Genomic DNA, 25,488 nt, shown 5'->3' with positions numbered 1-25,488 from the left:
TGTGTCACAGTCTAAAGACTTCCACCTCCTCCTGCTCCTTCTCCCTTCCATCTTCCATATTCATTCCCCTAAGACACCATTTGTACTTCTCCCCAGAGTCTGCTTCCCAGAGAACCTGAACTGACTCAAGGCTGTGTCATTTCAGTTTACTGGATGCCGTCCCACGCATGCACAGGGCATGACTGGCCTCATGCTCTCTGGCCTCACTACCTGCTAATCTGGGGTTGACGTGGGTGATGGCTTCAATCCATGAAGCTGCATGGCCTGGGTCAGCTCCCTTATGTTACCTCTGCCCTATAATCTTGCTTCTGTGGGCATAGAAATACATGCTCCTCTAACTGAATTTCCGCACACATTATGAAAATATCTAGGGGTGCTTTGTAAATATAAGTTAGCTTAGCAGTGGGACCCACAGTGTAAAGAGAATGCTTCCAGGATTGATTGTGTAAACTGCATATTCTCAGATCAGAAGGCACTGCTGGACTTTTAGGCACCAAAATCTATACCAAATACTTTCTAGCTTAGTATCAAATACATGTGTGAATTCTTTGAGTACATTAATGACTAATTTGTTTGCAGCTTTATGATATTTATAACCAAGTACAAACTTAGATTGTGGTCTACTGTTTAAACAAAATGGAGGGGAGGAGCCCCACTAAAACAAGAATTTATCCTTAAATCACAGCATTAGTCTACTCTTTATTCCATTATACTTTAATTATCTATTTCAGCTTCTAATCCACTATTTTGTCTGCTAAATAGATCTATGTTCAGATAAGAAAGTTTTTAAAATGTCTTATTTTTCTGAACTGTGAATAGCTCTACATGGATTAGAGAAATAAACCAGCAGTTATTAAAAGAAAATCAGCTATAGCATGGGTCTTGACTCTTCTAAGATAAAATGAAGCATTTGCTCATATAGAATAATCTATAAACCAACCAAGTTTAGCATTACAATCCTGAATTTTACTCCCAATTTTCATATATAAGAACATATACAAAATGGCCTTTGCCATTTTCTTTAAGCTTTTGAAGAACGGCCAGTGATAAATCTTTTCCAGCCTGAGACCGTATTTATTAAATAACTCAAGTGGCACCTCCAATGACTGGGCAGTGCAGTCCAGTATTTAACAGAGGTTATTTATCAGGAAGTATGAACACAGCAAAGTACACACCACCACGGGCGGTGCCCTTGTTCAGTGACAGGGTAATACTCAAATTTAGTGGCAGGAAAAATACATGCCCATGAAGTAAGTATACTTGAATTGACACCAACATTATTTCCATAGTAGTGATTTGGCACAAAGATAACAGAGTACAGTTTGCAATATTTTACATTATTTCTCTGATAATAACTTTGGTAATCCTTTGAATAAATACTTCAGTATTAAAATATTCCTGAGAAGTTGTAAGTAAATATATATATATATATATATATGTGGTGGTGGGGTGAAGAAGGACATTTAAACTTATTCAATTTTGCTATTAATAATATTATATAAAACCAGAAGCTAAGCATGTTGGGTTATTATAGAACTGACAATTCTCTGATAAAGCTGATTGCAAAATGATCCTGCAAATGATCCATTGCAAAATGACTTGATCCCAAATCACGACCTTAGAGAAGTCTCTTCTCTCTTAGCCCTAGCTCCTTTGTCTCTAAAGTGAGTGGGTACATGTGAGAAGTAACAAATATATTCATGAAATAAGAAAAGTAACAGATTTCTTCATAAAAATATACTCTGTTATTCAATATACTACACTCAATATCATATACACATTCTACTGTATACCATTATCCATTGTGTTATACTACACAAAATGCTTGCTATAAAGACACTGTGTATACCTGGGTGTCAATCCACTTGGTCCCAGTCTTGGTATGTTCGACTTTTCCATAGAAGTGCACAGGCAGCATGAATTCGGGGCGGGCCTTCTCCCAAGGGTTTCCATGCCTGAGCCAATCATCTGCCTCTTCTACCTGCAAAAAGGATACAGTATTGCTTAGAGTTTATTTTTCAGGAGCTGTGGACCTAACCCTTCAATTATATCAAATTAAAAATACCTTTTAATGAAATAACTCAAAGAATACTGTTTTGGGAAGATAGAATGTTGGTTCTGTCAATCTCAATTCCTCTTTGTTATTGTCTTACAGCCTGAATCAATAATACTTGCCAATACAGCTCTAAAAGTTCTCTATATATATTATTGCATTTAATCTTCACAGCAACCCTATAGAGGAAACTATGATTTCTTCCTTTTTAAAGATGAGAAAATTGTAACTGCTCAAAGTCACATAGATAGTAAATGAGAGAGCTAAGATTTGATCTTTCTCTGTCTTCTCGTCAAGATTCTTGTGTCTAGAATACACAAAGTCAATTAAGAAATGCTACTATAGCAGCAGTCCCCAAGCTTTTTGGCACCAGGGACTGGTTTCAGGGAAGACAATTTTTCCATGGACTGGGGGCTTAGGGGGGATGGTTTTGGGATGATTCAAGCACATTACATTTATTGTGCAGTCAAACCTCTCTGCTAATGATGATCTGTGTTTGCAGCCACTCCCCAGTGCTAGCATCACTGCCTCAGCTCCCCCTCAGATCCTCAGGTATTAGATTCTCATAAAGAGTGGGCACCCTAGACCCCTCACATGCCCAGTTTACAGTAGGGTCCACGCTCCTATGAGAATCTAATGCCGCTGCTTATCTGACAGGAGGCGGAGCTTATGCGGTGATGTGAGTGATGGGGAGTGGCTGTAAACACAGGTGAAGCTTCATTCTGTTTGCCTGCTGTTCACCTCCTGCTGTGTGGCCCAGGTTCCTAACAGGCCACAGACTGTCCATGACGCTGGGAGGCTGGGGAGTGCAGACTCATAGAACACTCCTTTAATAAAGCTTATTTCAGTGTAGGTACAGAACACTATTACATTTTGTAGTCTTTGATTACCTTAATCCTTATGTAATTTTGATTTGATAACAAACTATAAATTATGGTTCATTTTGAAAATAACATATACTTCAAGGTAAGGATCTTATTTTATTGACAATTTCAACATTTTCCCAAGTATTCCAATTTATAACAAAATATTTCTTATTGAAATTTAAAAATCATAGTTTCTATTTAGGGTATGCTGGGCATCAAGTGAATTTTGGTTTGCAACTCACAAACAAAAACACCAAAACAACAACAACAACAACAACAACAAAAATATATATATATATATATTTTTTGAGACAGAGTCTTGCTTTGTTTCCCAGGCTAGAGTGACTGCCGTGGCATCAGCCTAGCTCACAACAACCTCAAACTCCTGGGCTCAAGCAATCCTGCTGCCTCGGCCTCCCAAGTAGCTGGGGCTACAGGCATGTGCCACTATGCCCAACTGATTTTTTCTATATATATCTTAGTTGACCAATTAATTTCTTTCTATTTATAGTAGAGACGGGGTCTTGCTCTTGCTCAGGCTGGTGTCGAACTCCTGACCTTGAGCAATCCGCCTGCCTCGACCTCCCAGAGTGCTAGGATTACAGGCGTGAGCCACCATGCCTGTCGGGGATATATTTTTAAAGTAAATATATTAGTGAAACCTTTACAATGTTACATATACAGTCACATGTTGCTAATGACGGGGATATGTTCTGAGAAATGCTTCCTTAGGCAATTTCATCAAGTGAACATCACAGAGTGTGCTCACACACCCCTAGGCGGTACAGGCTTCTGCACACCTAGGCTATAGGGTATGGCCTCTTGCTCCTAGGCTACAACCTGTACAGCATGTCATTGTGCTGCACACTGTAGGCAACTGTAGCATAATGGTTAGTGTTTGTGTATCTACGTATATCTAAACATATAAAAGGCACAGTAAAAATACAGTATAAAAGATTTAAAAATGTACACCTGTATAGGGCAGCTCCATTATAAACTTATGAGACCACCACCAAAGTACATGTGGTCTGTTGTTGACTGAAATGTCATTATGTGCTGCATGACTGTATATTAAAGGAATTATCTCCTGGCAAGAAGGTATGTGGCAGAGGATAAAGTACCCTTGTCAATGAGATTATTCCAAATGCGGTTATTTAACCTATTTGATTCCTTAGCCTCACCTCTTAGAAAACTCAGCTTTAGTCTTAGAAGGTATTTCTTGAGAATTACGACACAATGCTGGGCACCTCTTGATCACCTAAACATGAGTGCAATGCCTGCTCCAGGCACAGTGTGAAGAGAGAGGAATAAATACAGCTACTGTCTTTTGAGATTTTAGACAAAATGTTAATACCAAATAGCCAGGCAAGCAAATATACACTCATTTACTCAAACATCCACCATGATTTTGTATCAAGAAAGCCAGTAATCTCTGGCACTTTGGGAGGCCCAGGCGGGAGAATTGTTTGAGCTCAAGAGTTTGAGACCACCCTGAAGAAGAGTGGCACCTCGTCTCTACTAAAAATAGAAAAAAATTAGCCAGGCATGGTGGCTCACTTCTGTAGTCCTAGCTACTCAGGTGAATGAGGCAGGAGGATCTCTTAAGGCCAGCAGTTTGGTGTGAGCTAGGCTGATGCCACAGCACTCTAGCTTGGGCAACAGAGTGAGACTCTGTCTCCAAAAAGAAAAAAGAAAAGAAAGCCAGTAATCTGTCCATTAACGATCAGCATAATGATGAATGAAAAGAGGACATATTTCGGTAGAAGAGCTGGGAGTTAGGGAGCCGCTAGAGCAGGAGGAGGCAGCCGAGGCATGAGGCATGATAAAGCCCAGGGAAGCTAGAGATAGACTTGAGCTGATCAGCAAACCACATGTGGCAGATTTTTCCGTAGGTCTGGGGAAGGGTGTGAAATTCTACAATTCCAACAAGTTCCCAGGGGCTTTGGGCTGCTGCTGGGCCCTAGACCATACTAAGCACAGTCAGGAGCTACAAGCTGATACAAAGTCAATGGCTGTAATTCTGTAATTCAGAATTAAAAACTCAACTTCCGCTATCCCAGTCATGAAGAAGAACAAAAGATAAAGTCAAATTTTAACAAGGAAATGGTCGAAGTCTACCAATTGATAAGTTTGTTAAGATTCCACTAACTGGTGTTAATAACTGGAAACTCTATGACAAATAAAATGATGTTATCTAGCAGAAAACTTGGTTCCTTAAAAAGATAAAAAGAAAAAAAAAAAGAAAAAAAAAGAAAAAAAAAAAGAAAAAAAAAGAAAAAAAAAATGATGTTATCCACAAAAGATCAAAGCACCTTGACTTACAAAATAGTTTATGCAGCACTTAGGCAAGGGCAGATTCGGGGTTTTACAATACTAGTCAATGTGAACTTGCTTCCTGTAACAAGAAAGAACTGCAGGCCTGTTGGCCTCATGTGGCACTCAGGGCTGTCCTAACACCGGCCTGAGGGAATTGCTCCCCGACAGGAAGACAATCAGGCAGAAACAGCTGTCCTTTGGAAAATCCTGTGTGTGGGAGAACAGAAAACACATTTGCTGCTGAGAAACGCAGCAGGATCATGTGCCGTCCTGCCCTCAAGAGGCTGGAACGCTCACGTAGAGAGGACAGGCTCTGAACTGCACTGCTGCTCACCTCCTGAGGCCGACGGAAGTAGAGGTCGATTTGCCCGTTTGAGGGTACGCTTTTACGTGGCAAGGATGGCTTAATTTTTCCTTGCCAAATAATGGTTGGTTTTAATATTATCAGGCTAACAAGTGGTTGCAGGAGACCCCATTTGCTTGCTATTCTTTGAGTCTCTTACTGATCTGGCAAAGAATAAGTGAATAATTACATCAATTTTACGAGGCTTGTTTTTAAGGTGGATTGAGAAACACGTATTTCATAACCACAAGTTGGTCGGAGCAGATCTGAGGAGAAAGAGAGAACTGCCCTGAGCAGCCTCTGCTAAATCCACAGAAGCTGTGGGATGGGGAGAGACCCTCTCTCCATCTTGCTTTCTTCCAGTGAACTGAGACATCGTTCTGTAAATTTAGATTTCCATGTACCCAGCAATCCCTGAGTGCAGTACTACGCTGAGCCGTACTGGGTGGGGGAGGAGACGGGAGAAGAACTTTCACCTACATCCAAGTGGGCTGTCCCATCTGTTTCCTCCCAGAGGACCCACAGGACTGAAAGCAAGTATGGCTCTGTGGCGTAAAGGAGCTATCCCGGGTGGGGGTGGCGGCGGGACTTGACATCTCCCTCACAGGGGTGGTGAACCTGTGGCCTTCTGATTTCAAGTTTGTTCTTTTTTAAGCACCAAAGAGGCAAGAAAAGCTTCATCTTTCTCAGCTGCACCCCTTTTAATAAAAAGATTTGTTCTGGCTGGGCATGGTGGCTCATGCCTGTAATCCTAACACTCTGAGAGGCTGAGGCAAGAGGATTGCTCAAGGTCAGGAGTTCAAAACCAGCCTGAGCGAGAACCCCCCCCCCATCTCTACTAAAAATAGAAAGGAATTAATTGGCCAACTAAAAAAATATATATATAGAAAAAATTAGCCAGATGTGGTGGCGCATGCCTGTAATCCCAACTACTCGGGGGGCTGAGGCAGAAGGACTGCTTGAGCTCAGGAGTTTGAGGTTGCTGTGAGCTAGGCTGACGCCACGGCACTGTAGCCCAGGCAACACAGTGAGACTCTGTCTCAAAAAAAAAAAAAAAAGAAAAGAAAAGAAAAGAAAAGAAAAGATTTGTTCTGTAAAATGTGGATTCAGTCAAAAGGCCACACTCGAGGATCCAGAAGGCCACATGTGGCCCTGAGGCTGCAGGTTCAGCCAGCAACGCAGCAGAGGGCAGGGCAGGGGGCTCTGTCAGTAACTAGATTCTAAGAAATGCTTTTCCCTCAACTGTGGGAACCAGAGTACATGAAGAACCAGTGAACAAACATCAGGACAGTCAATAAACTTTGCTTTCCAATGATGCAAATAACTGGAAAATGTTTCTGGGGCACACCAAGAATTCGACAATGATAATTAGAAGCTTGCTGGGTAACATGAACTGTGCATGACTGGCCATCATACCAGGATTCTAGTGACTTCTAAGAAGATAGTCTAGTAGACACTGTCTGATACATACATACAACTCTGCGATACATACTGTGAATGCCTTTCTCCCCAGAACTCGGGTGTGACTGTGAAACTTTTGTGTGAGCTTGTTGCAATCACTTTTTCTCCTTTTCCTCCCAGGGGTCATTCATTTTTGTAGAGGACTATGACTGACAAGGTTTCAACAACTCTCATTAGAGTTCATGGTAAGTCTAGAATTTTAACAATATTATTATTTTCCTCAGGGCATTCACAATGAACACTTTATTACTGCAAATTTTCCTCAAAGAGGCTAAAAAATTAAAAGCCCATCAACCCTTACAAATCTTCCCAGCTTGTGGAATTTTCATCGGCCTTCTCCAAATCTGCCATTGCAAGAGCAGAGATACACGTGAGTGAGGGGTGTGGCCGCACTCTGGAGAGGAACGCTGCTTTCTTGGCAGGTGCTTTTTGTTTTTTATGGAAATGGTTTCTTTTTATGGTATGATATATATTAATATTATGTTTGCCCTTTGAAATCCCATCCCAGTATACAATGGAGGGGGGAAGTAAAATATGCCCTTCTGATTTCGATTTCAAGTCATAATGAAAAAAGTTTTGATGGTCAATAAGGCTAGCTTTAGAATATTTTGAATTAGCAAAACCTATTTCATCTCTTTTTTTTTTTTTAGAACACTGAAATATATGCTTTCTTGGTCTAATAAAAGAGAAAGGGATTTCTGAAATAAAGGCCATTAAAAGGAACAAAAATCAGCATCATAATAGAGAGTTTTGGGAAAATTTTTGGAAAAATGTACTTGAGAAAAAAATTTTGTTTGAGATTTATTTGCTGAGTTTCTTTTAAATCTTTCACCAAATAGTCGTTCAAAGATAAGAAATAAAATCCTTAAACATTCTGGGGTATTGTGAGTACCACACAGTATACTTTCAAAGACTTAAAATAGATACCATGTGTTGTTTGGTCAGGTTGTATTGGAAATGCCTGCTAAGCTAGGCTCTCAGCATGGAACTCCTGATGCGGAAAGCAAACCAATTATTTATTTACATAACTTTTTATGATTATCAAATATACATTTCTTAAGAAATATGAGACACGCAGAAGAATAAAAGAAAGTAAAAGTCACCTGTAATTTGATCCCCCAGAAGTAATTACTATTGAAGCTTTGTTGTATCTTTTCTAGCACTTTTCCTTTATTTTTCTGGCTTCCTTTGTATAGTTGAGATCATACTGTCCACATAATTCTAGCTCCTCTTTTTTTTTCAACTAACAAAAATGAATTCCCATTTTATTAAAATTAATACAAATATAATATTAGTGGCTACATTAATATTTCATTATACAATACCAAAATTTATTAAATTGTCCTCCTTTTCTTAGGCAAAATTAGCATTTTATTGAGTGCCTATTTGTGTACCAGATATTTTTACATATTTTCATAATAATTCTATGATGTTGATATCTCCACTTTGCAGATGAGAAAACGGAGGTTCAGGGAAGTTAGGTAACCTAATTGAGGAAACACACTTTATAAGGGTAATTAGTTGAAATTCAGTCTCAAATTAGAAAGTAGGGCTCAGGCTTTTCTTCTACATCATGCTGCCTCCCACTTTTTTATTTATTTGGGAGAGCTGAAGATACATAGCACTGGTCCTTAGAAAAATTTGGAAGTTGGCTTTCACTATGTTCCTAAAATTCTTGTTCTTAGCCTTTTTCCTTAGTGTATTCTCTCACCATACCAAATGTTTTAGTTCTTTCCTTTCTTGGCCCTGAGAGTGTCCAAATACTGGGGGTGGGGAGCAGAGGGACTGTAAAGAAAGGGCAAAGGTGACACTAAACTTATTCTCACTGGGCCATCTTCTCTTCCTCTGGCATCCTGGCATCGGTGCCAACCCCCAATCCAATCCCTGAGCACCAGGTTCTTGGATTCATCTTGTAAGTGTGGGAAGGGCTCAGAGAATTCAGGCTTTTTACCTTTTTGTCAATGATACTTGTATGGGACAAAGATAGGGAAAGAGTAAACCTAAATCACATAGTATCAGGGAAAACTGTCCACACTAGGGCTGACTATAGACTCAAAGAGCTATCAGAGACAAAAGAAACAAATGCCTAAGAATCTGGTTTGGTTATATAAAAGTAAAACTAGTGTCATTTGGATGGATTTGTGTAATTTTCTATGGAGTACTTTAATTATACATATTAAATATGCACCAGATTTATTTGCTATAGCAGTTAACAAGATTGCCTGATTTCATCTTTTAAAATAAATGAGGACACTGGGCTTCTGTATCTTGTAATATAGGCATGTTAAAGAAGGCAAGACTGAGTGTAGAAGAGAATACTGAATGTGGACCTGGAAGTCTGGGGGAACAGACACATATTGCCAGCAGTGTGATCGGAGGTAATTCACTTCTTAAGAGATTCTTTTTTCTCACCTACCAAATGGCAACATGCTTCCTACCATCAAGGGTTCATGGGGCAGATCGTGAGACTAAGAAATGCTCCTCCATTGTGAATGCTGCAGAGAACGCAATGTCACACACTGCAGGTGGCCCACATTCCAGAGGTCAGTGATAAATATTTTCAGAGCATCCCCGTGAGTCCGGAGCTGTGTTCAGTGCTATGGATCTGGTGGTGGGTGATACTGGCAGGCTCTCTGCTCTTAGGGAACTTGCATCCCAAAGGGAGAAGGCTGAAAGTACTCACTGATATCAACCAAATGCCAGGGGAATCAGTAAAGTTCTATGTTAAATGTCCATAAATTATAAATCATCCAGAGCACTAGGAAAGAGAAGAACTTTAATGATAACATTTTAAAAGATGGCTCACATACCTGCCATCCATCTCGGATCTTCTGATTGAAGATTCCATATTCGTATCGGATGCCATATCCATAGGCTGCAAGTCCCAGGGTTGCCATGGAATCCAAAAAGCAGGCTAAATTCAACAGAGCACAGGCAAGAGGCAGAGTCATTAAGCTTAGTCAAAATTTCCAGTCTCTCCCTAAAAACCATGGCAGCCACAAAACATTTTTCTATGAGAAACCATATTTATATTTTAAAGCACAGAGATTGCTGCACAATGAATATTGATTTTTTAAAATAACATTCTTCCAATTATAAAATACCATAGAAAAGTTAGAAAATACAAAAATGTATAAGGAAGGAAATAAATATCATTCATACCTCACCATCTCATACAACCCCTGTGTACATGCTGGCATTTCGTTTGAGACAGATAAGAAAGCCAGGTTGGGTAAGATATGTGTTTATTGTCTCCCACCCTGCTCTTTCTAAGGGAAGCTGCCTCCACGGCCCCCTGCTTGAAAAGACAGCCCCAGGAGAGTACAGCTTACATACGACCCATCCCTTTCTAGCACATGACTGAATAGCTTGGTATTCATGGTCGACTCTTTCTTCCTGTTAATGGAATTCCACTGTCCAGATATCAGGTGACCACTTGCTTCAGGGAGGCTGGACTAGGAAATGAATCTTGCTTGATTGGTCTAATACTCCAAGCCAATCACAGTAATTCTATTTCCTTCACTCATGATTGGTTTTGGCATGGGCATACGATGACATTTAATCCAATGAGAGGTGCTAGGAAGTTGGCTGGGTGCAGAAGACTTCCAGGAAAGAGTTTCCCCGTTGCCACCATCTTTTCTCCATGAGAGGAAAGCCCAAAGGATCACAGAGACCTAATTGTGCTGCTGAATAAACTTCTCTTAGATTGGCCCAACCTCTGGAGTCTTATTCTGTGATAACACATGTCCTTATTGGTTTGACCATTTTTTTTTTCCATTTTTCTGTTACTTGATGACAGAGCATCTGATCCAGAACAGTCAACCTAGAGGCTAAGTGGGGATCTAGCTTGTGGCTGGTGCAAACTAAGGGGTGACTAATCAGATAGTTCCTCTCAGGCATTTGAACTGACAAATACACACAGAATGAGGAAATATACAGTAGAAATTAAAACTGAAAATAATATCGAAAGTAGTAGATAAAACAGGAAGGAACTGAGTTAGGTTCCTGGTGCAGTCCTGAAATAGAGATCCTCAAACACAAATGACCGAGGCCCTCGAGTTATTCTAGTCTCTCCAGTCTCTGTGCCCATGTGGCCTGGCTCGACGCCAGTTCTCCTCTCTGAGTTGTGGCTCTTGGGCTTTTCCTGAGCTCTGATCTTAGAGCTGAGCAGAATGGGGTCCCAACCTAGATGAGATCACCTAACGAGAATTCTCAGCTCCATTCATCAATTCACTACTGGGTCTTACTCATCAGCTGAAGGGACAAGGTCACTAGTGTCACACACAGAGTGGGGTAACCTAGCCAACAAATATTCAGGGTGTCAGATTTCACATAAAAGCAAGGCAGGGTGGTTCTCCTTCTCAGATGTGGATTCCATGTCACTGCTGGTCTTCCCTCAGCCCCATGGAAAACCTACTAAATTGTCTGATGATTAAACTCCCAAGAAGATGGCAAGTGTCCCCTCAGGCAGTGTTTTATTTTGTTTATTACTAATGGCAATGTTAAAGCACACTGCAACTAAAGTAGTAAGGATTCAGAAAAATGAAACAGAGGCAAATGGTTTTCTAGTAACTTGAAAGTGTGTACAAAATCAAGAGATTTTTTAACCATTTCTAAAAGAAGAAATAGATAATTATTTTTAATAAAGTACAATCTGATACATGTGGCAGCACATTTTTATTATTAAATTTAAATTTCATAAGCAATACATTAATACATTCTTCTTTAAAAATTGAAATGTTAGAGACAGACCAAAAAAATTAAAATGCTAAGCATTGCCTTTGATAATCACCCCAGTTCTACACTCCTCCTTAGAGGTGGTCATTTAGAGCCATTTAGTATTTAAAATTTCAGACATTTTTCTTTATGTGTGTGTGTGTATGTGTGTATATATACACACATATACACATATATACACACACATACACTCAAAAACATTTAATTTTTTAAAACAAACAGTATCATACTGCATGGCTTTAATGCAATTTGATTTTTTTTTTTTAATTAGAGATCTATCCAGGGAAGTACATATAGGTCAAATTTATTCTTTGGCAATTAGGTTATTTTTAATATTTTGCTTACACAAACAACATTGTAACATTTTTTTTCACATGTCTCCTTATGCATATGTTTGAGTACTTCCTTAGACTAGATATCAAGAAGTAGAATTGTTTGGTTATAGGACTGTATATTTTTAAATTAACAAGAGCTGGTATTATATTTTTAGTGTTTTCCTCTATATTTGCTGAAAAAACAATCCCTGGGTTGAACAAAAAACTCAAATTGCATCTAAACACAAAAAGGATATTAATTAACTAAATCATACCAATAATATTAGTGTATCATTGCTCACTAGTCAATGCAAAAGCAAGCTGTCAAGTGTATAAAGCAAGATAATGTTTGAACAACTTAGGTCAGACCACACGAAGCGTGTGAGCTGAGAAGCTGTGAACAAATAATGGTGAAGTAAAGGGGCCACTTTGGAAACCCTTAAGTTCACAGGAAGGATCTGGTTAACTTTGAGTTTTAAGCAATATCCCCATGGGTTTTAAGCAACGTCTCTTTTGTTCAAGTTCCCTTCTCTAGTGTTTGTTTAGAATTGACCAAACCACAGTGAAAACTCAGAACAAATACATCTACAACAAGGTTATACCTTGCACTTCTTCTAGGAAGCCTGTCTAGTTCTTATAAGCGTGGTCATGCCTGGCACCTGAGAAGACATCAATTGGCCAGCTCATATAACACACTCACAATGTCACTTACCAGCAAGCCTCCCAAGACCTCCATTGCCAAGTCCAGCATCTTCTTCAATTTCTTCTAACTCCTCCATATCCAATCCAAGCTGGCAAGGAAAGGAAAATAATTTTGTAAGCAGATACAAATGCAGGCTATTTCAGAGGTGACAGCCATTTCCTACAGGTCTAGGTCACACACTCAGGTTTATCTGTGTACTCAATCTGGTACCAGCTCCCTAGTGGCTTGTGTTGGCATTAGGCACTGACTGCAGATACTGGCAACTGCAGGTACCAACTGTATGAGACGGTGCAGTCACAGCATGGAGAAGAGTGTGGGCTCTAAATGTCCACTACTGAGTCTTACTTCCTCACTGCATGACCCTGGGCAAGCTATTAAATCTCTCTATACCTCATGCCTCTTATTTGAAAAATGTGGAGGATGACAGTACCTACCTCATTAAGGGTTGTAGTGAATTAAATGAGATTATAAAAACAAAGCATGCAGAACTATTCCTGGGCAGATATTCCTCCAGAAGTGTTAGCTATTATTATTTAAAATTTTTTTGTGTATGTTTTAGATATAATCCAGTACCAAGCTGACCTTAACTGGACTGAGGGATTTTGAAAATGAACAAAACGTATGAGGTCAGATTTAGTCAGATGAACTAAAGTTCATCTTTTCATGACCACAGCATATTTACTCAGTAGGGTCAAAAGTTGTTGTCCCAAAACCAGTTAGTGAATCGTTCTGCCTCTGAGTCCTAGGCTTGGCAGCAGTCAGGGAAGCCTCAGTCCTGAGGTCCAGCTGGATGGGGCTAAAATCCTCTACTTCTTTCTAGGCTGGAGAAGAGACTGTGGGAGGCCAAGCAGCATCTGTGAACTTGGGGATGGATGGGATGGATGGAAAGGGCCAGCCAGCCCCGTGCCCCAGAGAGTTGGAGATCACACAGCAGAGTCCTCCAGCACCACTGCTGGACCCATCACAGAGTTCTGCAGCCCTGGAGGTCACTTTGGATTGCTCATCTTACCATGGGGAAACTGTTGGTCAGCTAAATCACATAACCTGTTCTGTGTTGACTAGATGCTGATTTAGCCCATGCATGGTGTGGCTAAAGGGCGGTTTGTTGTGAAATGACTGGGTTCTTATCTGAAAATTAGGCGACCTATGAACCTGGATACTTTTCTAAAATGGAAACATAGAGCATGCATTTGAAAGCGTAAGTGTAAGATGTAACGGAGCTTGATGCAGATGCCCCAGTTTCCATGGAGCCACTTATTTGGATCCCTACCTTTATGCCAAAAGTTGCTTTCTCACATACATCTTCATAACTAAATCTTACAAGAGTTCAAATCTGGTTTTGCTTCTGTCCACTGTTGAAGGGGATTTCAGATTTGCTCTCTGGTGGCTAGAACTTACTGGGGTCCTTGCGTAAGCCAACTGCTAGTGCTAACACTCAAGATTTTTTAAATTCTAAAAATGTAAGTCTAAAGTGTAATTATGAACTTCAAGCAGGGAGACACAGATCACTTGATCCCACCTGGTTATATGCTACTCCAAGGGAGGTATATTATTTTCAGCTGACATTAGGGGAAGAAAAGACAAGGGACGTGGAACAGAGCTGCAAGTGTTCTTTCACAGGAAAAACCCCAACTGATCCACATGAAGGACACACAAGGGGACAATCCCATGAAAAAGGAAAGGAACAGTCTGAACAGGATCTCATTTAGAAAAAGACAGGAGCCCAAAGTAAAGCTTGTGATTCTGACAGCAGGAGACTCAAGTACTTTTCAGTACTTGTTCAGATGCTAATTTCTAAAATGTAATTTTTTGGGGAATGCTGTCAAAGACTTTGGTTGCAAAAAGAAAATTATTATAAGTTATAACCAGTTCTCTAACTTCTTTTTCTGGTTGTTTCTTTTAAACCAGAGATAGCTAGTCATGTATATTTCCAATAGGTTGCAATAGCCATGTCTATAGAGGCAATTTTTCACTTTTATTTTATTGTGCTACATCCCTGAGGTTCCTGAAATGAACTTGAAATTTAAAGGGAGAGGAAAAGACAAATATGGGAACAGTGTACCTGGTAAATGGCCTCATCACAGGCATTTTGCAAGCCAAGGTTGATCATGGTGTTCTGTAATGTCCGGCCCATGTAAAATTCCAAAGAGAGATAATAAACCCTCTGAAATAAAGAAAAAAAGGGGTCATGTTTTCTCTATGAAGGCAAATTTACTTGTCAACACAAAAACACAGAATAATGTTAGGCCACCAATAAGAAACACATAAGCAAGGCTACTTTATCACAGGTTCAAGTCAGACTCCCATTGATTCATGAAGGGCTCAATAAAAAAAAGTGTTATTGACAACTGGCTTTGGGAGAAACATTTTATACACTATTATTGGCAGTATCTTGGTTCAGTATCTTGGTTCAGTATCTTTTACCTCCAGGGAGAAAAAAGCAAATACATCCACCTAACTAGATTCAATGTTTTGTATTTTCTTCCCCCTCCTGTTCATGAGCCTCATGAATAAAGCATATGTTTTGGACAAACAGAAGGGAGACTGCCAGAGCTCACCATTTATTCATAAAATATTTATGGGATGCCTCAGTGGGTGTGGGTCAGGTAGGCTGACTATGACCATTCATCTCAAGTCATCCAAGAAACACAAAGATTAACTCCCACACACTTCATGGCTAGAAAATATTTCTCCTTGACTGGTTTCTGCAAGTAGTTTTACAATTAATTTTAGATTTAATTATTCTAGAACATCTATTTACTGGCAACAGTTCCTTCTGAATAAGATGACTACCTGTGGTTAATTGGTGTTTGTTCTTGTTGAAATAGGAAATTTCTGTATTGACTTAGAAATAGTTTGCCTTTGACGTGGTAAAATCCAGCTAACTACCATCAGAGTTGAAAGTGAGAAGTACAAAGGTCAGACCTTCCTAGAACCTTTTTGCATACAAAGTTTATTAATTTTATTAAAAAATCAGACCAGTGAGTAGCTTCACGATTTCCTTTTACAATATCTTACTCTCCATGTCAGTTACCTCTTTCTTCTCTATCAGACACAAAACAAAACAACAAAACTTTGTAAATGCACCAATTTAGTCACTTCAAATTTTAGGGACCTTCCCCATTTCCATAAGATAAGAAGGACCAAAAAGAAACATATTTGGCCAATCCACAAATGTGAAAAATTATGAATATTATTCAGTATAATAAAAGCCTACCATAATATTTAACATATTAGTCAAATATATATTTAAAATATTATTTGAAAATGTCAATTTAGATATTTTACTCACTCCCACTGTTTTATGAAGCAATTAAATTTTAAGTCTTCACATGGATAAACATTTAGGTTATAATGGGGCATGTAACACTTTTCTAGAGCACATCATCTTCATTTTTATTCAGGTTGTTTGAATGCTTATAATGCTATTATTAGAACCCTCAGCAGCCTATTAGATGCCTTTGTCTAATTGGAAAAATGTACATTTCCCGGGACAGACATAGGCCAAACGAGGGCAGGGCCTCAGTTGCACCCATGGCTGGTGCTGTCACATACAACCACTGCTGTCACAGGAAACTGTATCTTAAGCCACAAATATCTAGTTGCATAATATTAGCATAGTATTTTTTTCATTCTTCCCTATGTGTATTTCCATCATGTCTATAATGTAACTGTGATGTATTGCCTTTTTCTTTTTAGTGATCTATAAAAAGCCTGTTTATAAATATATATATATATACATATATATATATATATATATATATATATATATATATATATATATAGCATATATCCAACACTTGGTCTTCCTTAAAAAATTTTGGTTGCTCAAAATTAAATAAATGAGAGAGCACCTGCTTGCATGACACACTTTATAAGGACAGGAATTTAAGGTGATTTCCTATTTTTTCACAAATAAATAAGGGAGAACCTCGTCTTATATTTAGGTATATATAAGACTTTGAAAAATAGATCTCTGCCATACTCTTAGTTAATGGTCTCTAAATATTTATAATCTATGCCTAATAGTAAAATATTCGAACATTTCCAATATATCTTATAAATTATATAAAAATATTACTATTACTACTATTTTATGTATATTATACAAAAGTACAAATTTTCCAAAGGCTTGTAAAGATAAAATAAAGAAGATTTAACAATAACAGATATTTATAAAATTTATTTTATGTTACTCTCAGCATTAATCGGAGGACCTGGGTACTTCTGGAAAGACATGTGGAACAGGTATTAACAAAACTGAGACTTGCAGGACAGGCAAGAGTGGGGCATCGAAACACGCAGTGGGAAGGGCACTGCAAGTGAAGCAGGGGCCCAGAAGTGGGGTTTGGTTCGATGGGAGAGCAAGGTAGGCACAGGAGGGTAATGGAAGATAAGATAGGAGGAACAGGCTCACTTGGACTGAGAAGAGATTTAAAATGATTAATTTAGGACTATTGCAGGCCATCGGAGCTAATGATAACTGAGCACAGAACAAGATGTGTTGCTTTAGGAAGCTTAATTGGACTATAGTACATAGAATGAGATGGGCTAGCACACTCAAATACCCTCAGAACCCAAGCAGAGAAAATAAATGTGTAATGAAGTCTACATAAAACAATGAGGAGTACTGAGCCAAGAACAGGATTATGTAAGTCCTGCCGAAGGCCCTGAAAATCACACCACTTAAAGATGTTTTATTGGCCAACAAAATATGCCTGTTATCCATAGTCATTCTCAGGCTACCAGTTTTACCACTTCCGGAAGCAAGGTAACCACTTAGATGTCTGCTGCAACAGCCTGGTAACCATGGCCTCAAAGAAGCAGAAAGCGAGAATGGAGGAGAATAGGTAATTTCAAGGGAAGCTGCAGAAATCAACAGAATTTGGCAACCTACTGAATGGGGAATACAGGAGAAAATCAAAGGTGGGACTAAAGTTTTGGGGTTTATGTGACTGTCAAGGTGGTAATGGCATTAAAATTAGAAACACAGAAGATAGGACAGAATTGGAAAGAATAATGACTTGAGTTTCTAACATGCTGAGTTTGAGGAAACAGGAGACCTAGGTATGTTCACTAAGCACCTAGAAATCTAGGAATGGATTTTGAAAAATATTTCAGACTAGAGATCTGGATTTGGGATTCATCTGCACAGTTACCAGAGGGAAGGGAGGTGGGAAAGAAGTTTGGGCACACCTCCTGGTTCCCCTTCCTGCTCTATGAGGGCAGGAACCATCCTGTCTAGATGAACAACTGTCAAAGATACTTTTTTAACACTTGTGAAAACAAAACATGCTCACTGTTGTACTCCCACTGTATCACTGTTAAAATACCTGGCCTACACCTGTGCTCAAGAAGGAAGGGAAAGTCCTGAAAAGAAACTAGCTAGATAACTAGGAAAACCATAAAGTACCAGGAAAGCCACTGGAGGAGAAACATACAGGCTCTATGGTGCTAAATGCTACAGAGGTAGGGGTGTGTGTGTGTGTTTCTAAAATATGCTCATCATCCCACTCTTCAGCTTAAAATTTTTTTAAATAATTTTTTTTTTCCTTTTTGAGACAGGGTCTAGCTCTCTTGCCCAGGCTGGAGTGCAGTGGCCTGAAGATGGCTCACTGCAGCCGTGAACTCCTGGGCTCAAGCCATCCTCCTGCCTCAGCCTCCCAAAGTGCTGGGACTATAGACATGAGCCACTGCACCCAGCAAAAATAATTTTTTTTTTTTTGTGACAGCTTCTCACTCTGTTGCCCAGGCTAGAGAGCAGTGGCATAATCATAGCTCACTGCAACTTCAAACTCCTGGGCTCACGCGATCCTCCTGCCTTACCCTCCCAAGTAGCTGGGACTGCAGGTACACTCCACCATGCCTGGCTAATTTTTTTTTTTTTTTGTAGAGATGGGGTCTCACTTTTGCTCAGAATGTTTTGAACTCCTGGCCTCAAGTGATCCACTTCAGCCTCTCAAAGTGCTAGGATTACAGGTGTGAGCCACCATGCCTGGCTAAAAATAATTTTTAATTCAAGATTCAATATGGTGTACTTATTAGCATCTTTTTATGCAAATAAAAAAGATACAGTAAATATATGTATATGCCAAGTGTTTTCTAAGGATATATTTAGATTTCTAAGGATACATTTTAGCAGTTGCTATCATGGGGTAGAGGCCTAGGCCTCTGGGGCCAGGGTGGGTTATTTTCCACTTGAAAAACTTTGTTATAGCTTCAATTTCTTCCTAGGAGGATTTACTTTCTTCTACTCTCTTAAAAATTCCTACAGGAGTTCCTGCACATTGGATTATGGACCATTTTTTTTCTTCACACTTGCATATTTACAAAAACTCTAATAAATGTTTATATGCATTTCCCATTGCCTTCCGGATGTATTCGGATCTTTCGCCCTTTCCAATATGCCTCCACCAGGCTTTTCCAGTTTTTCTCCCAAGACAGACTCACACCCACCTTTTCACTCCAGCTGCCAGAGCTGCCGTCTCTACCCCTCACTCTGCACACAATCCCTCTCCCCACCGCGTCCTCCCCAGTCCTTCCCATCTGCCTCTAGTCCCCTTCCCTCTGTGGGACCAAAAACTACCCTAAGGAGCTCTTCATTCCTGCCTGCATGCCAGTGGATGGAAGCGGTCCCTGAACAGCCTTCCCCAGCGCTCTGGGGGCAGGTCTCCAGGGGGCAGGAGGTCTTGGGGAGGGTGGGGGGAATGTCCCCAGGGGGTAGCAGTCTCCAGGGCACTGCCTGGTCTCAGCCTTCATCTCGCAGGAATTAAGAAAGTGCAGGAGCTCCACATCCGCCCTTCAGAGCTCTGTGCTGGGGCGGCACACTACCCCGCCCTCTGCCCCGCACTACGCAGTCCCTCCGCAAAGCCTGGGACTTATTGCCACTCGACAACTCTACGTTTGTCTCCGCTCCCTAAACACCAGGCTCCACCAGGGCAGGACTTTTGTCTGTTTGCTCAGGGCTGAACGTCAGGAGCCGAGAAGGGCGCCTGACATACAGGACAAGAAGGTCCCGTCACCTCTTCATTAAATGCTGAGAGTAGACGCCCCCCAAAAGTTCGGGAAGTGGTCAGGCGAGGGAGGCAAGGCTTTTGCTCTCCAGGCAGTCCCCAGCGGCGCACGGCACAGTAGTCTGGGTGGGCGCTGGTGGGTAGCACCGCGGACGTGGGAGTGGGGCGTCCGTGGGGTGGCCAAGTCTGTCCCTGGGGCCGCCCACCCGCCGCCCATACACGTATCCCCTGGACTTCGGGGCTTCGGAGAAGGACACGGTGCGAGGGGCACCAGGGGTCCCCCCGCCCACACCGCGCCCCGCCAGCACCTTGGGGCACTTGTCGTAGTAGTACTGCTGCGTGCGGATCCAGCGCCCCACCAGGTGGTCGCGCACCGTGTGCGCCAGCGCGAAGAAGTAGTCGCGCGGGGTGGCCACGTTGCGGTCCTTGACGAGCGTGAAGTGCAGGTGCCGGTTGAAGCCCTTCTTCAGCTCGGCCACGTTCTCCACGCCCACGATGCCGCGGATGCTGATCTGCCGCCGCTTCTCCTGGTCGGTCAGGGGCTTGGCCATGGCTGCGGGCGGCGGGCAGGGGCCGGGGACAGCGGGACGGCCGCGCCCGCCGCCGCTTTTAAGGAGCAGGAAAGTTTGGGGTCCGCCCCTCGGCCGGCGCCGCCCCCGCCGCGCTCCGCCCGCGCCCCTGCTCCCCCGGCGCGGCCGCGCGGGGTGGGGCGACGGGGCCGGCTGGCGTCGGGGCCGGGGACCCCTGCCCGCGGGGCTGCGCCGGGGCGGCCGGGACACTGCAGGCCAGGGGTCCGGCTGCGCCCCTTGGCCGTTTACTGGGGGGACTCGGGCAGGTCGCGTAGCCACCCGGAGGCTCCTTCCGGGTCCGCAGCGTCCGGGGAGGCGCCGTCTGTCCCGCCCCCACTCCGCAGTCTGCGGCCGCGGGACGTCTGTGTGGGGAAGCAAGTTGTTGGCAAACTGTTGCTTTACCGATGTTTATTTGCTGTTTTATTATTATTATTTCTCACCTGGGATGGGTTCCACCGCCAGCATCGGAAGGGGGCGTGAGGGGTCAGAACGCTTTTTCTCCGGCAGTCCCGCCTCCCCGGCCAGTCCGGGCACGTCCCTGTCCCGGATCCTCAGGGCGCCCCCTCTGCAGCTTTCATTTGTTTTTTTGAGGACTCAGGGATTCGAGTTGTTAGACTCCTAGACGCAGGCGCGCTCTGCTTGGAGCCCCCTGCCGCTTACCTGCAGCGGTGGGTTAGTAAGAGCCAGGGAGTCGGAGACCGCGCGGCTTTTACCTCAGGCCCCTTCTTTAAATGATATTTTACCCGAAGAGGGTGAGGGGAGAAAAGAGAAGCGTGTGTGTATGTGCAAATGGAAAATGAAGGGATTACTCACTGGGCCTGTTGCCTTGTTTGCAAAAAACAAACCAGTCTGTGGTAATCTGCAGGACAGGCTGATCTTTGCACCGTTCGCCTTCAGTTTGGGTGATATTTGTTTGTTTGTGTGTATATATATATTTAAACCTTGGCAAAGGCGAAAACATGGCATTTTAGGATGTCAGAGGGTTTTTTCCCCTTCCTCAATAAGTAGTGTTAATCTATTATTTTAGAAATTGCCCATTGCCGGAATTAAGTTTTCTGGAAAAATCTTAGTAAAACTAGTATTAATATACTTTAATTTCTTTTTTTCTTCTAGAGACAGGGTCTTGCTCTGTTGCCCAGGCTGGAGTGCAGTGACAGAATCATAGCTCACTGTAACCTCAAACTCCTGGGCTCAAGTGACCCTCCAGCCTTGGCCTCCCAAAGTGTTGGGGTTACAGGTGTGAGCCACCGCACCCAGCCTGAATTTACTTTTAATAATAAACCAAAGCTGATTATTGTGTTTTTTTCCTTTTTAAAAATTTTAATAGGATTAGGTGTACAAATTGAATGCTATTACAAGAATATATTGTATAGTGGTAAAGTCTGGGCAAAAGTGTACCCATCACCTGAATAGTGTTCATCATACCCCATTGGTAATTTTACATCCCACTCCGGCTCCTGACCTCCCCCGTTTTGACTATGTGTTCTCTTGTAGCCATAGTTTAGCTCCTACTTATAAGTGAGAACATGCAGCATTTATTTTTCTCTTCCCAGGTTATTTCACTTAGGATAATGGCCTCCAGTTCCATCCAAGTTGCTGCAAAAGACATTATTTCATTCTTTCTTGTCACTGAGTAGTACTCCATGGTGTGTGGTGTGTGTGTGTGTGTGTGTCTATCAGATTTTCTTTATCCACTCATCGGTTGATTGACACTTAGGTTGATTCTATGTCTTTGAAAGCTGATTATTTTGAGTTAGTGCATTGGTGGGAGGCAGGATTATTTGATTCAGACAAAATGCAGGCTTCACCAAAAAAAAAAAAAAAAAGAAATTTCAGATCTTATAAGTCTGGCAAAATTTCCAGACCCCATGTCTTCCTAGCTTCTGGAATTTGTACTCGAGCCTTTGGGGCAGAGCTGAGATTGAGTTGGGCCTTATGCAATACCTGCAATCTTGAGGACTTGCACAGGAAAGCATTTATAGGAGAAATGAGGATGAGGATTTGGATCTTGATGACGCCAGAAATACCCTGAATTAAGGGCAGAAATGGAACCCTGTCAAAATGATTGACCTTACAGATAAATAAAGCCAGTGTGGTTAAGTATGAGGGAAGGCTGAAAGAGAAAATCTTTTGACAATTATATAGTTAAAAAAAAATATGTTTCTTGGCTGGGCATAGTGGTGCCTGCCTATTGTCCCATCTGGTCAGGAGGCTGAGATAGGAGGATCCCTTGAGCCCAGGAGTTCCAGGTTGTGGTAATCTGTGATAAGGCCACTGTATTTCAGCCTAGGCAACAGAGTGAGATCCTGTCTCAGAAAAAAAAAAGTTTCTTTATCAGCTTTATTTGCACTCAGGATTGTTACAGCATTAGTCAGTTTTGAGTCACTCACACATTGGTGTGAAATGGTTCAATCAGTTTTAACTGCTGGATGAAAAATAAGGTGGAGCTGGGAAGAAGGAAGGCCAGGTCTGTGTGGATCTTCCTTCCCAAAGGTCTCTGAGCAGCAGAAGGCAAAGTAATGTCTAGGCACTTGGGTGGGGAGTGAGGAATTAGGGGGTGCATAAGAAGAGATCCAAGATACCAAAAGCAAACTCTGTTTCTTAATTTTGCTTAAGTCAGTTTCAAATAGGTGGATGCTAGATCCCCTGGCTACATAGGTGTACTAAATTCTTGTTGGAAACCCAGGGTAATGATGAACTAATGAACATACTATTTTCTTGATACAGTATCCAGTCAGTGAGCCTGCACCCCTGAGGTGAACATCTCTCTTAGGAGAAAAACTATGAACTATTGAATGTTCAAACTATAGAATCATGGAAAGGGATCATCCAACCCCATGTTAAAAAGAACATGATGGTACCAGATGATTTAGGGGTACTCCATAGATCCAGCCTTACCTGCCAATAAATCACATTGCCAGACAGTTCTTCCCTTTTCACTTCTCTTTTAGTCTTTCTGGGAAGTCTTTGGTGTTAGCATGTCTTTAGTCTTTGTTAGTCTATCTTTTAACAGAATGCAGGTCTAGACTCTATACCTTCTTTAAGTTTTAGCATCTAGCTAGAATTTAATAACATTGTCTTCCATTTATGGTAAAGGACACTTTTAAAGTTAACATTCTGATATGAACTTTGCTTTTTAAATTTTAAGTTAAATTGAATATGTTTAAAGAAAAGCAGTATAGTTTGAGTGGTACATGGGTATGGCAAAAGAGTATGGTATAGGAGTAATTGAAGTTTGAGGAACTTGGTGGAGTCCCAGGTTCATTTTAAATCTTCTCATTCTGTACTAGTCTAGGATACTTAGCCCTCAAGAGGTTAAGTTACTTGAAAACGAAAATTAATATCTTTAAAAACCTTTCCCTTAGCCTCTCCCTGACCAGAAACACCAAAAACTGTGGGTCCCTGAAAAAGTGTCCAATTTAAATTGCTCCCATGTTTATAGCAGCCTTACCCACAATGACCTGCCTTATTCTGTTTCTCATCTGCTGCTCCCCTGTGGCTGCTGTAATGAAGTGGCATTTGTGAACAGCTGAACAAACTGTCCAGACCTCACAGAACAAGTATAAGTTGCCCACTGTTAGGAAAGAATCATGGGAAGTGTGTGAGTTTGGGTCTTCAGGGAAGCAAATGCTAAGACAGGATTCAACATGCAAGGGTTTTATGAGGGCAAATGCTTGCCAGAGAGAAAATGGGGAGGGAGCCGGATTCGCCTGGGAGAGTATCAGACTGTGACGCAAGTATGACCCAGAGCCAAGGAGGGCATATCCCAGGCTGCTCGGCAGTCCCAAGAAGATCTAGCAGGCCCCTAGCAGCTGTGGAGCCTGTCAGCTGTCAGGAGTCCCTGGTGGTCTTCTCAGTCATTGGCGGGCATGCCCACTGGGAGGCATGACCTCTGCAAGGCTACCTGGAGTCCTGGGTCGGTTACACTCCCTGCATTTGGGGGTCGGGTCGGTTACACTCCCTGCATTTGGGGGTCTGCCAGGCCATTCTGGTGACCACCACAGAAAGATGTGGTAAACAAAGCTAGGTGAATATCCATGGTAATTCAGGCTTATTGTGGTGGCAGACCACTTTCAGATTCATCAGAACTGCAACTAGCATTCTCCAGGAGCTCTAGCAGAGTTCTTAATGTGCATTACCTCATTTCATCTTCTCACCAGCTCTGTGAGGAAAGTTCTATTTTAATTCTCATTTCACAGATGAGGAAACTGAGGCTTAAAGAAGTTAAGTAGCTTGCTCAAGATCACTTCACCAGGAAGTAATGGCAGAGGTTTTCTGATGCTTGAATATTGTACCCCCTTCCCTGGAACAGGGTTTGTGATCTGTAAATCTGAATTCTGACTGCATCTCAGCTAACCTACTTATCCTATGCATTTGTTTTGTTTTGTGCTGTTCATTGACTTTTTGGCCTACTTCTAGTGATATTTGCAATCCAGGAAAATACTAGAGGACCAAAGTGGCCCCACAAACAGGCCATTTAGCCTCTGAAGAGGGGTGATGTAAAAAGTGAGCTGAATTTTATGCTCAATGAGTGAATTTAGGTATCTTCCACTCAGTATATTTAATGTATGAATCTACCAACCAAAGTTACTACCCAGGCTCTGCTGTTTCAAATATTTAGAAAGATGACTGAGAACCTGGATTTATTATGCTTTTGAATGCCCCTAGTATCTGCTGACAGTGTGGCTGACTGCATTGCCATCTCTGTAATTGGCCGTGACTGTGACCATTGGCTTATTACCTGAGTACACTTGGCTTGTCTTGAAACAAGCAGATGTTCTTGGCACCTTCAGGTCCTGTCCTATTTGATTTGCTCACTGATGTAGTAGTTTGGCTTGTTAGGCATGGTCCAGTGGGAGTTCCTGAAAAGCTGCAAATATTTGCAACCCTTCTTCTTCCTGTATCTGTTCACTGACAGTCTTAACATGCCTATTATGGAATAAGCTAAGACCAGAGAATCACTCAATGCCTTGACCTCAACTTCTGCACAGTAAGGATAAGGCTGTCTCTGTCCTTCCCACTTTCACAAGATGGCTAAGCTCTAAAAACAAGAATGGAGAAGTGGTAAAAGCATCATTAAGATGTAAATGTCTGAGTTGGGATTATATTTTAA

The 25,488-nt window shown here is 41.7% G+C and overlaps 1 protein-coding gene across 2 annotated transcripts in view; it reads right to left on the bottom strand.

Annotated features, from left to right (window-relative positions):
- PYGL (glycogen phosphorylase L) overlaps positions 1–20,415 on the bottom strand; it is a 37,560-nt gene extending 17,145 nt beyond the window's left edge. For both annotated transcript variants that reach the window (XM_012757991.2, XM_076004037.1), the window contains exons 1-5: positions 20,115–20,415; positions 14,856–14,957; positions 12,803–12,881; positions 9,850–9,953; positions 1,850–1,981 (exon numbers count right to left, since the gene is read on the bottom strand). In XM_012757991.2, the coding sequence (XP_012613445.1) occupies positions 1,850–1,981; positions 9,850–9,953; positions 12,803–12,881; positions 14,856–14,957; positions 20,115–20,357 (660 nt within the window). In that variant the 5' untranslated portion in view covers positions 20,358–20,415. The remainder of the gene's footprint in view (positions 1–1,849; positions 1,982–9,849; positions 9,954–12,802; positions 12,882–14,855; positions 14,958–20,114) is intronic.
- Positions 20,416–25,488: the final 5,073 nt, after the last annotated feature.

This window comes from Microcebus murinus, chromosome 6, assembly GCF_040939455.1.
Source record: "Microcebus murinus isolate Inina chromosome 6, M.murinus_Inina_mat1.0, whole genome shotgun sequence".
In the NCBI taxonomy this organism is placed as follows: Eukaryota; Metazoa; Chordata; class Mammalia; order Primates; family Cheirogaleidae; genus Microcebus; species Microcebus murinus.
This window is presented reverse-complemented; position numbering and strand designations above follow the sequence as displayed.